The 16212-nt window shown below is 42.3% G+C and overlaps 1 protein-coding gene across 2 annotated transcripts in view; it reads left to right on the top strand.

Moving 5' to 3' along the window:
- The window catches only part of GALNT18 (polypeptide N-acetylgalactosaminyltransferase 18), a 509102-nt gene that overhangs the window by 319206 nt on the left and 173684 nt on the right, over window positions 1-16212 (top strand). For both annotated transcript variants that reach the window (XM_075065179.1, XM_075065178.1), the window contains exons 8-9: window positions 515-652; window positions 7578-7673. In XM_075065179.1, the coding sequence (XP_074921280.1) occupies window positions 515-652; window positions 7578-7673 (234 nt within the window). The remainder of the gene's footprint in view (window positions 1-514; window positions 653-7577; window positions 7674-16212) is intronic.

The following is a 16212-nucleotide window of genomic DNA, read 5'->3' as shown; positions in this document are numbered from 1 at the left end:
AGGCGAGCAGGAATTCTAATTTTCACTATGGAATAACAAAGCCAGATTTCAGAAATAGGCAGAAAAAGGAATACATTAGTAAATAGGCCACAGTTGAACATCAGCAATCAGGTTGTTTCCTGGGCAACTTGCTACCTTATGCCAATTATTTCTGGATCTGAAAACCTAAAAGGACTAGAGAATTATGGTGGAATTCACTACAGTCCAAATCCAAAACTTATATAAGTCAATGGGACTCTTTCCATGGACCACAGTGGGGTTTGAATGAGGCTTCAGAATATGAACTGTGTTTATTATACTATGGTACACATCCTCTTTAAACAGTGGATTTATGAAACGTCCATTGACATCAGAATCACTTTACACCAGTGTTGCTGATCCAGTGGAGAAATCAACTCTTGTGTTACTGTTCCTCACTAGAGTGGGCATGGTAGAGAGACAGTTTTATCCTAGGAAGAATTGCTTTGATGTCACTGATACGTTTTCTGTTTTTCTGACCCTTTTATGTGCGCAGGATTCTGGAATTGACATTGGTGATATTTCTGAGAGGAAGGCCCTGAGGAAAAAACTACAATGCAAGACCTTTAGGTGGTACCTTGTCAGTGTATATCCAGAAATGAGAATGTACTCAGACACTATCGCCTATGGGATGGTAAGGATCCTGTTTACCTTGATCATTTAAAAAAAAGAATAATAGTGGAAGTAATTCATGCAGACAATGCGTGGTTTCAGATAAGAGCCAGATCAAACTAGGAGTCTCTAGTTAAATTGATGGATTGACTGCTAGTTGACAAAGACTGTTGTGCTACAATACTTCATGCAAATACATTCCTGTGTATTATCTTCTTTGCCTGCTCTTTTCACAGATTTTGTTAAAATGAAAGATTTCTGGGGTATAATTTATTATGTTACAGAGCTGTTGACTGAAACTATGGTGAATACGTGTAGTTTGTGTGAATCCATTCAGTGCACTTAGTTTTTCACATACAAGCACCTTAATATAATATCAAAATCATGTATCTAGAGGTTCATACAGACATATATGAACCTAAAGATTCTTATTATCATTGCATACTATTTATGTTACAATAGCCCCTACAGGCCACAGTTGAAATTCGAGTCTGATTATGCTAGGCCAGCGTACTAAAACATTGTAAGAAATAGTACCTGCCCCAAGCAGTACCTGCCTCCAACCTAAATGGAGAAAACAGACAACAAATAGTAGGGGAAATGAGCACAGAGAGGTAAAGTGATTTGCCCATGGGCACAAAGCAGGTTAGTGACATAACCAGAAACAGAACCCCTATCCTGTGCCTCATCCATGAGCCTGCCCTGCCTTCTGTGAATGAAAGTAATCTCTTTGCGCTCAGGTCTCACTTCAGAAGCCTAAGTAGGATATTTCACCAATAAGTGCAGATCATCGATGCAAGATGTGGAGGAAGACACCCCAGTTTGAAAACTGGGTTCTCTGAGTTCTGCAGTTTGCCAGTGTGGTTCTGTGGAGATCTAGTAGGATCCAGGGTTGCAAGGTGTCTGGTTTTCGACTGGAACACCTGGTCAAAAAGGGACCCTGGCAGCTCCGGTCAGCACTGCTGACCGGGATGTTAAAAGTCCAGTTGGCGGTGCAGCAGGGCTAAGGCAAGCTAGTCCCTACCTGTCCTGGCACCGTGCTGCACCCTGGAAGCAGCTAGCAGGTCCAGCTCCTAGGTGGAGGAGGTGTTGGAGGCACAGAGCTCCACATGCTGCCCCTTGCCCTGAGCACAGGCTCCACACTTCCATTGGCTGGGAGCTGGGGGGGTGGTGCCTGCAGGTGAGCACAGAGTGCAAAGCCTCCTGCCCCTCCAGCCCCCCGCAGAAGCTGGACCTGCGCCGCTGACCGGGACCTACCTGAGGTAAGCCCCTGCCCCAAACCCCTCATCTCCGGCCTCACCCCAGAGTTCGCACCCCCCTCTCACACGCCAACCCCCTGCGTAGATCTGCCGCCCCCGCCCACACTCTGAATCCCTCGGCCCCAGCCTGGAGCCCCCTCCTGCACTCCAAACCCCTCATCCCCAGCCTCACCCCAGAGCCCACACTCCCAGCCCTGGAGCCCTCTGTGATAGACCCAGGCCAATTGGGAACAGCAGAGTAGTAGAAGGGAGATAAACTGGCCACTGGATAAGCAGTTTTCTGTTCCCTGAGTGACCAGAGCAGGGGCTGCTCCAGGCTAATGAGAACACCTGACTCCAATTAACCCGCTAATAGTCAGGTGAGGCAGTTAAGCACCTGACTCTAATTAAGGTCCCTCTGATGCTATAAAAGAGCTCACTCCAGTCAGGCCAGAGAGAGCCAGGGAGCCAGAGGAGAGGAAATATGTGCGAGGAACTGGGAGCAAGAGGCACGAGGTGCGGAGAGCGACTAGGCATACTACTGGAGGACTGAGAAGTACAAGCGTTACCAGACATCAGGAGGAAGGTCCGGTGGTGAGGACAAAGAAGGTGTTGCGAGGAGGACATGGGGAAGTAGCCCAGGGAGTTATAGCTGTCGTGCAACTGTACCAGGAGGCACTCTAGACGGTGGCTTCTACCAGAGGGGAAGGTGTCTGGGCTGTTTCCCAACCCACAGGGTGAATCTGTGAGGTGAGCAAATCCGCCAATAAGAGCAGGACCCACCAAGGTACAGGAGGAACTTTGTCACACCTCCCACACCCCAACCCACTGCCTTAACCTGTAGCCTCCTCCCACACTCCGAATCCCTTGACCCCATTCCTGGCCGCACCTCCAGCCAGAGCCCTCACCCCCTCCTGCACCTCAACTCCCTGCCCGGAGCCAGGGCCGGCATCAGCTCAGCAAACAGGTGCTTGGGGTAGCCACATGGAAGGGGCGGCACGTCCAGCTATTCGACGGCAATTTGGCGGCAGGTCTCTCAGTCCCTCTCGGAGCGAAGGGCCTGCTGCCGAATTGCCACTGAAGACTGAAGCGGCGGTGTATAGCTGCAGATGGTGATCGCGGCTTTTTTCTTTTCCTGCTTGGGGCGGCAAAAGTCCTGGAGCTGGCCCTGCCCAGAGCCCCCTCCTGCATCTTGAACTCCTCATTTCTGCCCCTAGTTAGAGCCCTCACCCCCTCCTGCATCCCCCCCCCCAGCCCAGTGAAAGTGAGTGAGGGTGGGGGGGAGCGAGCCACTGAGGGGTGTGTGTAATGAGTGGGATGGGCCTCGGGGAAGGGGTGGGGCTAGGGTGTTCAGTTTTGTGCAATTAGAAAGTTGGCAACCCTAGTAGGATCCTTGTAGGACAGCACGCATTTTAGCAAGTGGAATGGCTCTGTACTTGAAAGGTATTTTATAATTATTTGACTGCTTTGGATGGTCAATTGAAATTTTAGTGCTGGCTTTTCATGCAAGTCAAATAGAGAATAACCCATCCAAAAAGTAATAAGACAAAGTTCTATTAAAAGTAATAAGGATTGTAGAAAACTGTTAATGGCAGGGCCAAATTGAGGCCTCGATGTGAGGAGATTGACTTCACTGGAATTGTGCTCAGTTACACGAGAACTGAATTTGGCCCAGATTCTTTTAAGGATAGATTAGGCTTCCTAGTAAATGGGCGCATATTTCTCCTGCCGGGCATAGAGGCCTGGAGTATTTTTGATCACAGATATAAATAGTAAATGAGTGAAAAGGAAAAACACAGGTGGAATAACTGAGTTACTTGACACGTCCTTCTTGGACTAATTCAACATTGATTTGACAGGCACAGATGAAAAGCACAGAACAGGCCTCTTAAGATTTTGAATCTGCTGAGCCTGTCTCAGCATCCACAGAAGGATGCTGGCAATACCAAATAAGCTTGGTATACAGCAAGAGTGAGTGTTCATACATCACACTGTTACGTGATGCAGAACCAAAGAGCCCAATATATAAGTCCTCAGGGCACCTCTGGTCAATAGGTACATATTATGAGTATGCCACAACAAGGGACATGATACAATCTATTGACTGCAGCATGTCAGTACATTAATGGCCTCATAATTTAGCTGGAAACTGTGGTAGGAAGTCTTATTCCACTAACTGAAAAATGCCTGAAAATAATGAACCACATGGCAAAACATCTCTAGAGTTACAGAGACTTGCAAGAGACATGGCATTAGGAAATAAAAACACACTGTCACCTGATCTTCATAGAGGGAGTGGTATTTGGTTCCCTCGTCTGTTCTTCCTTCATTTCTTCTTTTCCACTTGTTTGCTAAGCTTGTAATGAAGGAAGAAGTGCCAAGGAAATGCAAATCAGCTGCCAATTCAGATTTTAAATATTTAAGTGTTTACCTACTTGGATCACTGCTCTGCACTTGTCAAAGATATCAGATTTTCTTTGGAGTTTTTTTTTTGGAGCGGGATAAGGGAGGGGGAATGTTTGTTGTCAGTAATGAAAAAAATTAACAAAAATGCTGCATTATTACAAAAGGAAATCAGAATCAATACCTTTTTTCATTATTTGATCAGCTGGAGACTCAGAGGTTGCCAGGCTCCACTTAAGATTGTAAATCAGGCTGTGTGTGCACTTGAAAACTAAGCAGTGTATGATAGAACTGGATTAAGTGCAATTGGTCAGGTGTACACACTAACCATATGAAGTCTTGTGCTTTTGCTCTGCATCCATACTAGTGGTATTCTAAATCATCTCATTTGAAATAGACTCTGAGTACCTATCCCAGAGTTCACAGAAGCAGTGGATTCTGAGAGATTTCAAAAGGCCACCAGTGCACTTCGGGACAGTAGTGTGTAGACTCATTGAATTGGTACAGAAAGAGTGAAGTAAGCTGAGAAGACGGCAGAGGTTTATTCATTCATACAATGTAAGAAACATAACAAGAATAGTCAAGTGTCAGAGAGCTAGCCATGTTATCTGGATCTGTAAAAGCAGCAAAGAATCCTGTGGCACCTTATAGACTAACAGAGCATGAGCATGAGTTTTGGAGCATGAGCTTTCGTGGGTGAATACCCACCCCGTCGGGCAGGTGTGTATATATATGCATGCAAGAAGCAAGCTCGAGATAACGAGGTTAGTTCAATCAGGGAGGATGAGGCCCTATTCTAGCAGTTGAGGTATGAAAACCAAGGGAGGAGAAACTGGTTTTGTAGTTGGCAAGCCATTCACGGTCTTTGTTTAATCCTGAGCTGATGGTGTCAAATTTTCAGATGAACTGAAGCTCAGTCGTTTCTCTTTGAAGTCTGGTTCTGAAGTTTTTTTGCTGCGGTATGGCCACCTTAAGATCTGCTATTGTATAGCCAGGGAGGTTGAAGTGTTCTCCTACAGGTTTTTGTATATTGCCATTTCTAATATCTGATTTGTGTCCATTTATCCTTTTCCGTAGTGACTGTCCAGTTTGGCCGATGTACATAGCAGAGGGGCATTGCTGGCATATGATGGCATATATTACATTGGTGGACGTGCAGGTGAATGAACCAGTGATGGTATGGCTGATCTGGTTAGGTCCTGTGATGGTGTCGCTGGTGTAGATATGTGGGCAGAGTTGGCATCGAGGTTTGTTGCATGGATTGGTTCCTGAGCTAGAGTTACTATGGTACGGTGTGCAGTTGCTGGTGAGAATACGTTTCAGGTTGGCAGGTTGTCTGTGGGCAAGGATTGGCCTGCCACCCAAGACCCGTGAAAGTGTGGGATCATTGTCCAGGATGGGTTGTAGATCCCTGATGATGCGTTGGAGGGGTTTTAGCTGGGGGCTGTATGTGATGGCCAGTGGAGTCCTGTTGGTTTCTTTCTTGGGTTTGTCTTGCAGTAGGAGGCTTCTGGGTACACGTCTGGCTCTGTTGATCTGTTTCCTAATTTCCTCGTGCGGGTATTGTAGTTTTGAGAATGCTTGGTGGAGATTTTGTAGGTGTTGGTCTCTGTCTGAGGGGTTAGAGCAGATGCGGTTGTACCTCAGTGCTTGGCTGTAGACAATGGATCGTGTGATGTGCCCAGGATGGAAGCTGGAGGCATGAAGGTAGGCATAGCGGTCGGTAGGTTTTCAGTATAGGGTGGTCTTAATGTGACCATCACTTTTTTGCACCGTGGTGTCTAGGAAACAAGAATAGTGATGATCTTGAATTGATAGAGGAAGATGTAAGTAACAGTAGTGACAGTGGAATAAAATGGCAGCAGTATGTCATTAATGTCAATAATAATGAAAGGAAGGATGGGTTTATGGTTAAGGCACTCAGGAAATCTGAATGTAATTTTCAGCTCAGCCACAGACGATCTGTGTGATCCTGGGCAAGTCACTCACCTCTCTATGCTACTAGCACAATGGGGCTCTGAGCTCAGTTGAGCTCATTGCTGAAATGTTAATAATAATGATGTCCCCTGAGCTGTCCCTGTTGTGGTGCAACTCTGCATCACACTAGTGTTGGGCAATATGCCCAATTCAACCCAGTGTGTCAACAGAACAACAGCAGCAAAGGATTAGGTTTATTGTGGTTAAGTAATTTAGATGAATTTATAGCCCATTGATATAATAGAAACTGAGTAAGAAGTTCAGGATGTAATCTACAAACAACAAGAGAATACAGCATATAAATGTACAATTGTACTATTAAACATGAAATATAAAGGACGCTGCACCATGGAAAGGTCACATGAATTGTCATTGTCCTTCCCAGATTCTGATGACTTTACAAACCATTTTGCTTTTTTTTCCTGTCTCAGAGGTTACCAATTCCCTGCTGTCAATATCTCTTTTTTGCATATTGTCCACTGAGATCTGTAACATATTCCCTGTCAGCCTGATCCTATATCCCAGAGGTAGGCAACCTATGGCACGCGTGCCGAAGGCGGCACACGAGCTGATTTTCAGTGGCACTCACACTGCCCAGGTCCTGGCCACTGGTCCAGGGGGCCTGCATTTTAATTTAATTTTGAATGAAGCTTCTTAAACATTTTAAAAACCTTATTTACTTTACATGCAAAATAGTTTAATTATATTATAAACTTAGAGAAAGAGACCTTCTAAAAATGTTAAAATGTATTACTGGCATGCGAAGCCTTAAATTAGAGTGAATAACTAAAGCCTCGGGATACCACTTCCGAAAGGTTGCCGACCCCTGGTAAAACCACTGTACACACAGAAACATCTGTGACTTCAGTGGGAATTCCATGTGTTGATTGGCTGTTGGATTGGACTCTAAATGGAAAACACAGAGACTGGCATTTCCTGAAAGGCTCAGTATCCATAGATTTTCAGAAAAGCAATGAGTTGTTGAGTGCTGACTGCTTTTGAAAATCTGTCCTTAAGTAGGTGCTAAAATGGTGAGCTATTTAGAAAAATCTGGTGACACTTGTGAATGCCTTTTGAAAGTGTGGTCCTTAGAGGGCTAAATTCTGCCCTGGCTCATGCCATGTGTTGAAGTTAATAGGATTCTACTATGTTTAAGTCAGGGAAGAATTTGATCCAGCTGTTTTCTCTTAACCTCACACAGACAAATGTCTTTATTATGAATGTTTCCTTCTCTCGAGTAAGTATGATTTTCTTGCAAATTAATGGAAATGATTGAATATAGTCTGTTCTAACACATATTTGGTTTCCTTTTCTCTGTGTCTATTGTAGCTGCAGAATTCCCTGAAAAGTGATTTGTGCCTTGATCAGGGGCCAGACACAGAAAATATTCCAATCATGTATATCTGCCATGGAATGACACCACAGGTTAGTATGACTAATGATCTCATATATCGCTGCTGCTTTTAGCAGGCTGTGTAGGAGGAACCATATTGTAACCGTCAATGTTTTTTCCTGCTACAGTACATCCTTAGGCTGTTTTATTAGAGATTTTATAGAAAATTGGAACATTACTTGTGCCATAATGTCGAGAATCACTTGTGTATTAATTAGTGCTTTGACAAGGAAGCTTATTTATTCATTTTGGAAGACTATAAGCAACAAGAGGAATGAATTAGTGCTACATTTACCAGGAATTGTTGGCATAAGCTTTTGTTATTGATCTCTTTTAACTGTGTCTCTGATAGGAATGCAACAGTAAGCTCTAAAGAAGATATTGTGTATTTAAAGCAAAATTTTCTTTTCTGGGCTGCTGTCGTTCCAGGAATTAGAAAGGTACAGCACCCTACTTCAAACTGCATTACAGACATGTACAAAAATAAATTAATACCTGCAAAAGCCCTTCATTCCAGGCCCTTTTTACATTCCCTAATACATGCTCATTTTGTTCAGAATGGGTCAAAGACTCAAATTATCAAAGCCCTTGCATTTACTTAAACAGTTGGATTTAATAACTGACAAACAAGAGTTTGAGCATATAGCCTCTTCTTGAGTGACTAACAATCTGGACACATGTGAAAGCATTCTCATGCAACTACCGAAACTACCACCTGCATGATCCAGAACTTGCCCGTCAGAGACAGACAGTGCAAAGTAGTTGACATTGGAAGATCACTTGAACAAAAATTGATAGAATGAAAATAGTCATATTTTGATTGCACGTTGTAGAGTAAAATACCTCTGCATTTTAGAATTCATGAGGGTGATTGAAAGCATTTACTCCCTCCCTTTCCTAGTGCATAGTAATAATCAGTAGAAAATTTTGCTCTGATTGTTCTTTTTATGCAAGCATTGTACAAAAGGACCTTGATACTCTTCATTTATATAAATGTGTGGGGTGTGGTGCTGTTCATGGAACCATCAATTACTTGATTTGATTACACGGCAAAGGAGGATCATAACACTAACTAGCTAAGACATAAACAAGTGCACACTGAAAAGGTAACATTGACTTTCCATCTATGGGTAACTTACTCAGTTAGAAACTCAAACCTGATGAAATTGTTGGTGTTGGTTGTATAATACTTTGCAAAGTGATGTGTTCTGCATTTTCAGCTGTGCACTGATTTCCTTTACTAAGAGCTTTTAATATTGATCACTAGAGGGATCATGCCTGAGTAAATTATGAATGATAAAGAGAAAAATATCGGAGAGTCCCACTTATCACATGCACCCACTGCATAGACTGCGGCTTATTTTTCACATAAGTACACTGATAACTAGTGTTTTGCCTCCAGGAGCTTTTTAAGCTGGTCCTCATTGATGGCTAAGTAACTACCTACCTTTGGTGTAAATCACAAATTTGCTGGAGTCATTATTCTTCACCTTCTGGGAAGGTGCCATAATTCTCTTCTGGCATATCATCTGTGATAACAGTCTACATTCACTGATGTAAATTAAAATGGGAAATTTTAATTATAGTTAAGAGGCAAAAAAAAAAAAAAGCCCCCTTAATTAGCACCGTTCAGCATTCACTGTACAGTGAACTGTTTTTGAATGTCAAAGTTCTGCATAAATGAGATACTGGTAACAAAAATATGGGGATGGGGGAGAGAGAAAGAGGAACCCTCTTGATGGGAGCATGCTTCTTTCATAATTACAGTGTTAATCTCCTCACCCATTGACATGATTTCAGGATCTTTTTAAAGCTATGACACTGACTCTGCCTGGGATTAGAAAATGAGTGAGATGTCTCTTTAAAGAGGAACTTGCTGTTTCCCCATTAAAGAATGTGTACTTGACCCAATTGTGTGCCACTACTGTAGCATAAAGGACCCATAAATGTGACTGAATAGGCATCTGGAAGATTTCCTCTGTGTAGAGGGAATCCCCATATTTGCATAGACCCAAGCCTCTCCCCAGCAACTGGCACAGAGGAAGTGATTGGTTCAAGATCCCTTGATCTGCATAGTCTGGCAGCTCACGCCTGTGGCCATGGACCTAACACTTAGTGTTAAGTTTGTTGAAGAAGAAAAAAATAGTTGGAAAGCAGGCACACTGTTTAGTGATGAATACTGGCCCAGTCCTAAACCCCCTACTCATGTGAGCAGTCCCAGTGAGACTAATCAGTGGGACTCGTAGCAGGGGTTAGAACTATTGGTGTGAGTAGGAATTGCAGTGTGAGGCCTTGTGCTAGAAAAATCCCATACTCTTCATGTCTGAGGTCTTCATTTCTTAGGCTACGTCTACACCGTCAGCATAGGTAGCAGCAACAGAAGCATGGCTTGGGCTAGTGAATACTCAGTGCCGCTAAGCCATGACTCTGCTGCCACTGCCTGTGCTACTGCAGCTACCCTGCTGTTTATATTCATGCAAGCTTGATGAGAGCTAACACAGGTATGCATACACAACCGGGGGAATTGCACCCCTAGCTCATAGGTAGACACAGCCTGAGAGGCATTTTGGCTCTTCCAAGACCATTCTAGTATTATGGAGAGGAGGTAATGTGCAGGAAATTGTGTGGTTTAAACAGTGTTCTACCCTGGCACGTGATGCAATTTTTACAACTTCCTTAATTCTTTCTCTCTCTTAGGCCTGGTCTGTACTGGGGGTGGGGATTGACCTAAGATACACAACTTCAGCTACGAGAATAGCATAGCTGAAGTCGACGTATCTTAGTTTGACTTATCTCGCGTCCTCTTGCGGCGCGGGGTTGATTGCCGTGGCTCCCCCATCGACTTTGCTTCTGCCTCTCACCGAGCTGGAGTTCAGCAGTTGACGAGAGAGCTATCAGGGATCGATTTATCGCATCTATACTACATGCAATAAATCGATCCCTGATAAATCGATCCCTGATAAATCGATCGCTGCCCACCAATCCAGTGGGAAGTGTAGACATACCCTTAGAAATTGGTTTCTTCCTTCTTCAACCAGTGTAAAGTGCTCATTGGAGATGAACCTTTCATTTTCTTTATCGGACGCTATGCTTTTTAAAGTGCACAGATATGCTAAGTAGAGAGCATCTTATAGCTGATTACCACAAGGCCCGTGCACATATCCTACCAGGAGAAGAGTCACGGTAAATAAATAAATCAAATGTGCATAAGCACACTCCAGAAAAATCATTATAGGGTAATAGCATAAGTTGCACTGGACCAAGAGAAGAAGAATTCAGGGCTTATCATGCATTTCAATACTTTGGTTTTTGCACAGCATTCATGTATTTGATAGATTTAATTGCAAAAAAGTCGAGGTGGAATGTGTTTTAAATAAAGGATGTGTTTTGTGGACTTAAATAAAACCTTTAGAAATATGTATGAAGATGAATTCATATGATCCTAAAAAAACAAGTTAAAAATGGAAAAGACCCATTATGTCATTAGCCCATCTGCTTGACAATTCAGGGTTTTTCTCTAAGCTACTAGTATTTGTTCCTAATACTTTTTCCATTCTAGTCTTAAACATTCCAAGCCAAAGAGCTTCCTCTATTTCCTTCGGGGGACTATTCTACAGCCTAACACATCTCACTGTCTGGAAGTTTTCCCTGATATGCAGCTTAAATTTTCCTTTCTTCTCATTCCTTCTACCTTTATCCTCTTTTTCCATCATGAATAATTTCTTGCTCTGTGCTAACCCCTTTCAAATAATTGAAGACTCTGATCTAGTCCCCCTTTTACTCATCACTTAGTGAAGCTATTTGGCATCAGCTCTTGAAATTGCATAGCTGTGGAATGTGTAAATGACTACTCTTCTTTTAGCATGATTCACACACATGGGATGATTGAACTCTTTGAAAAGGAAATAGTAAAGTTAAAATATAAGAGTTCATAGCACTGTTTTGTGGTCAGTGGCACGTATGTCAAACATCCCTTTGTAACTAAAAATGCTTTCAAAAGTGCCAAATAACTGCCCTGAAACCGCATAATGGAATTGCCAGAGATTGTTTCACTGCACAAAACAGCTGTTTTTAAGAGGCATTAGAATTAATAATGAGTGAGCCTAAAATGTTTGAGGCTAACCAAACTTTCACCGACTCCGTCACATGATTACTGTACAACTAATAAAGAATTAATATGTATTGTAAACCCTTCCATACAAGAATCTCAAAGTACTTCAATGAATGAATGAATATGCCTGTGTGTATATTATTGTCACCATTATATAGATAGGAAAACTGAAGCACAATTTTTCTGTGATCACACAGTAAGGAAGTGGTGGAATGGAGAATAGAATCCAGAGAATCTTAACTCTTAGTCTCCTGTTCTGTCCACTAACAAGAACTACCTAACTATGAAGGACTTATCTTCCCATCTAGTATTAAATAATGCATCACTTTTCTCTACATGGTCAGTCTAACATGACTATCTCCATGCAATTTCCACTATGTGTGACTCAGATTGTCTTGTCTTCTATTATTCAACCTTTGCAACTGGCCAGTTGTCATTTGTCCCAGCCCCTCGCTATCTCCATCCCATCATGACTCCTAGTCTTTTCTTCTTGTCTGTATTTTCAGCTGAGTATTTTGAGGCCAAATTTTCTGTTGGTGTAAATTGCCATAGTTCCATTAAGTTCAACAGAGCTGCACTAAATTTACAGCAGCAGAGAATTTGGCTTGTAATTGTTTTTTAAAATAGAAACAATGGAGAAAAGGAGAAAAAATGCACACTTGCATATACAGACCAGGATATGGTACAATGAAAAGAGGGGGGGAATTGGCTTTTTACCTACATCTATTGCTTAAATGCACATTTAAAGTTGTCATAAACTTTGTGAGTGGGTGTGGGAGTTGGTGTGTACTTTACGCAACACAAAATAGTAACCTCTTATTCTTTTCAATCAATGTAATTATTCATTGGACTCCGGATGAAAATGCTCCATTCTGTTATGTTTGGAAGCATAAATCCTACCTAATTTGTTCTTCCTAACAATGGAATGTATCCAGAGGCAAAGAGCCTTTTCAGCTTTGTAAAATAATGTTGTGGATATTATCTAAGTATTTATAAATATTTATGTTCCCACCAGTTTGCTTCTTTGAATATTAATATAGGCATAGTCCTAGTTGGATTCCTCCAACTCTACATTCATTTTTTCTACACCATGGGGCTTCATAAGTTCCCAGAATGCAGGATGAAATAAAGGCACGAACATGCAGCAGAGAGGTGACTGGATGCAGCAATGCATCTTGAATGGAAGGAGGACTTAGAAGCCAGAGATGAGGGAGACTGAGGCAAGGAGGAATGAGAGAAAGTTGACCAGTCAAACAGAAGAGCGAAAGATGCTAGTTTGGGGTCACACTACATTTTAAAACCCACAGGCGAGAGTTTCAGAGGTTGGATCTACAGAGTTGGGCTCGCAGGGCTTGTGCTTTGGCTCCAAAAGCAGCAATGTAGAACATTGCAGCTCAGACTGGAGTTCAGGCCCTAAAGTCCAGGGAGGACTGTAGGCTTCAGAGCCCAAGCTCCAGCCCCAGTTGCAATATCTACCCGGCTGTTTTTTAGCATCATAGCATGAACCCCGCAAGCCCGACTCTGTAGGCCTGAGCTCTGAGACACCCTGCAGTGGATTTAAAATAGAGTCTAGATACACATTGAAGTGCCAGATCCTCAACTGGGGTAAATTGGTGTAGCTCTATTCTAGCCCAAAGAGTCTGAGAGAAGAAGAAGTAGAACTAACTTGATCACTTCATTGCTCCTTGATCTTGCCTATACTACACCATGACAGGGTGTCAGGATTGGATGGATGTCACTTCCAGAAAGAGGAGTAAACAAGGAATAGAAATAAAAAAGAAAAATAGTGAGTGAAAATCCTCAGCAATCAGGGGATGGTTTCTACATAGTCCCCGCCCTCCACTTCCACCCCGTGAGAACAGGAAGGGCTGACAAGGATTTTACACATCTTGATTACATTCACAGTTAGCCCGTCATTGGGCTTTTCAATATTAACGTGTTAGAATTTAATTTAAAATAAAACAATGGTCATTATGCAGGAATTGTGTGTCTACACTGAGGTGTTCTGGAAGGCATTCTGCTGGGAACTTGTGCTAAATGTTGTACTCAAAGTACTATACGGGATCTTTTCAGGGAGGATAAGGCAAAACGCCACATTTATTAGTAATACAGGTTTAATTAGCACTTTATCATATGCATATGATATATTACAGTCATGCATTCACACACACACACACAGACACAAACACACTCCGTCTTGCTGTTGTTACACCGTTGCTCCCTTAAGCTGCACTGGCACGGTGATTAGATTGGGGAGGGGTGAGCGGGCCTTTTGCAATCCGATCGATGCTCTACGGTGGACAAGACGAACCCAGGGTCCTGTCTGCAAGCCTTGTATTTATAGCAGCTTCCTCTTATGCAATCAGACCAGATTGAAAAATCGGATCTGTGTCCCGTTGGGTCTGGTGTCCGTTGGCTTGTGCTGCTTTTCTCTGGGGTGTTGTCGCCAATGCTGTTCCAACAGGGCGGTTTTAAGAAGGTGCTTTGCTTCTATCTGAGGTCGTCCAATATGTTGCTCCTCCACTGGGCCCACTGACAAGTTATTGTCTTTTGCTCCGGCTTCCATTCCCTCTTTAACTATCGTAGCTGTCTGGAGGTGGGTGTCTTCCAAGCCTCACTCATTCGCACCTCATTCAGTCAATGGGGCAATTGATTACAGAGTGGGGGGGAGATCTTATTCTACTTTTAACAAAAAGGCACGTTTCTTTCACTTTAACTATACTATCCTTAGGGGCTATAACATTTGATATAAAGTCTTCTACCAATTTTCTAATACAAAGTTGTATGACGGAGGCACAATGCCAAGTCATATGAAATACAAAGTAACATTGTGCAAGATGCAATGTCATAAAGATACTTAATATAGAAAGATATTTATAACATTGCACTGTGTTATTTTGTATTAAAGATTTGTAGAGATAGTTGATACAGAGATTTCTCTACATGACTACATTAGAGCTGGTCAAAAAATGAAAATGATTTCATTCACAATTTTATAGAAGTTTTAGATTTTTCTATGAAAAGTGAAAATTTTCATTGTGTTTCAAATTTCATTTTGTTTTTTTGAAAAATGAAAATTTGAGTTAAAAATGCAGTGAACATTTTCATTTTGTTTCCTTTAGAATTTTTTTAAATAAAAAAATCAAAAGCTTCATTGAAATCTTATCTGCTTTCATTAAACATTGTGATGAAAAATATTTTGGGTCTATATATTTTAAACTGCTCTAATCTAAGTCACTTCCAAGTCATCAAGAATAAAGCGCTTACCGTCATTGCACCCACTGCTACCTCTGTATGCAGCTTGTTCCTGACAGCACTATTACACAACCCGGGAGAAAGGTCTGCTCTAAGTGAACTAGCTTAGGCTCTTAAAGAAAGGTCTGGGTTTGGTTCCATTTGGAGGAAAGAATGCAGTTTTAAGACCATGCTTCTTCATAAGAATCAATAAGCTGACCCACTAGATAGAATTAGAGATTGGCCCTAGCAGCAATATTCAGATCCCAATTTTAAACTTCTGGCCTTTTCACATCTAGGATTTTGGTTTGACCTAGAGATAGGCCCAGTTGAAAAATTGGGTTCTAGATCTTATGTTCTGATTATGCTCTTCTTTCTACCTCAGTCCCCCATGGGATGATTGGATGTGGTGCTTTTTCTGGGCTCTTCTCTAAAACACTCAGATCCTTTCAAGAGTCATGGTATCAGCTAGCGAGTGCAGCAAATTGCCAATCAAGCAATTCAGGGATAATCATTTGTAACTGTTTTCTTAATGAGGTTAGGGGAACAATACAGGAAAAATTAATTATGAATCTGTTTATTTTCTTTTCCAAGTGTAACTTCTAGAATGGCTATTGCCAAGCTCTTTTTGGATACTGTTGAAAATATTCTCATCTCTGTAAATTGTCACTTCCAAGCAGTAAATCCTTAAGTAGCTCATTCTCTCCAGGTCCTGTTTTGGAACATGCTGCTTTCCAATCGTCAGCCCCTTTCATCTCTGTCTTCAGTTAGATCTCCAAAATCAACACTATCTTCATTACTCTTGTCAGTACAGGGACTGACCGTATGTGGAAGTGAATCCCTAGTCTTGGCATCAAGAATAAAATCACTAGTGTACCTGAGCTTGCAGCATCTGTTTCTATTATTTCTAATCCTGTTCTGTATCCATCACTAGTCCTGGGAAGTTACCCATTTTGGATGAAGTTTGGTGTCTATGTGCCCAAGAGCCTGGGAGGGACCATTTTTAATAGGTGACCACATACATATTATTCTCTCAGTGCGCTCTCTAGTGATGAGCAGCCTGGACTCTCCCAGCCACTGAAACAGCTGCTTTCCCACTAAATTGCTAAGTGATAGTGGAAGTCACATTCCTCTTTTTGCTTCAGAACAGCTGAGAGGCTAAGCAAAGATAGCCTAGCTCCTCTTCTCTCTCCTCTGGCTCTTTTGTTCAAAGCCCAAGTGGACAG

The sequence above is a fragment of the Chelonoidis abingdonii genome, chromosome 4 (assembly GCF_003597395.2).
Source record: "Chelonoidis abingdonii isolate Lonesome George chromosome 4, CheloAbing_2.0, whole genome shotgun sequence".
Taxonomy (NCBI): Eukaryota; Metazoa; Chordata; order Testudines; family Testudinidae; genus Chelonoidis; species Chelonoidis abingdonii.
The sequence above is the reverse complement of the archived record's forward strand: the minus strand, read 5'-3'. Positions and strand labels throughout refer to the sequence as shown.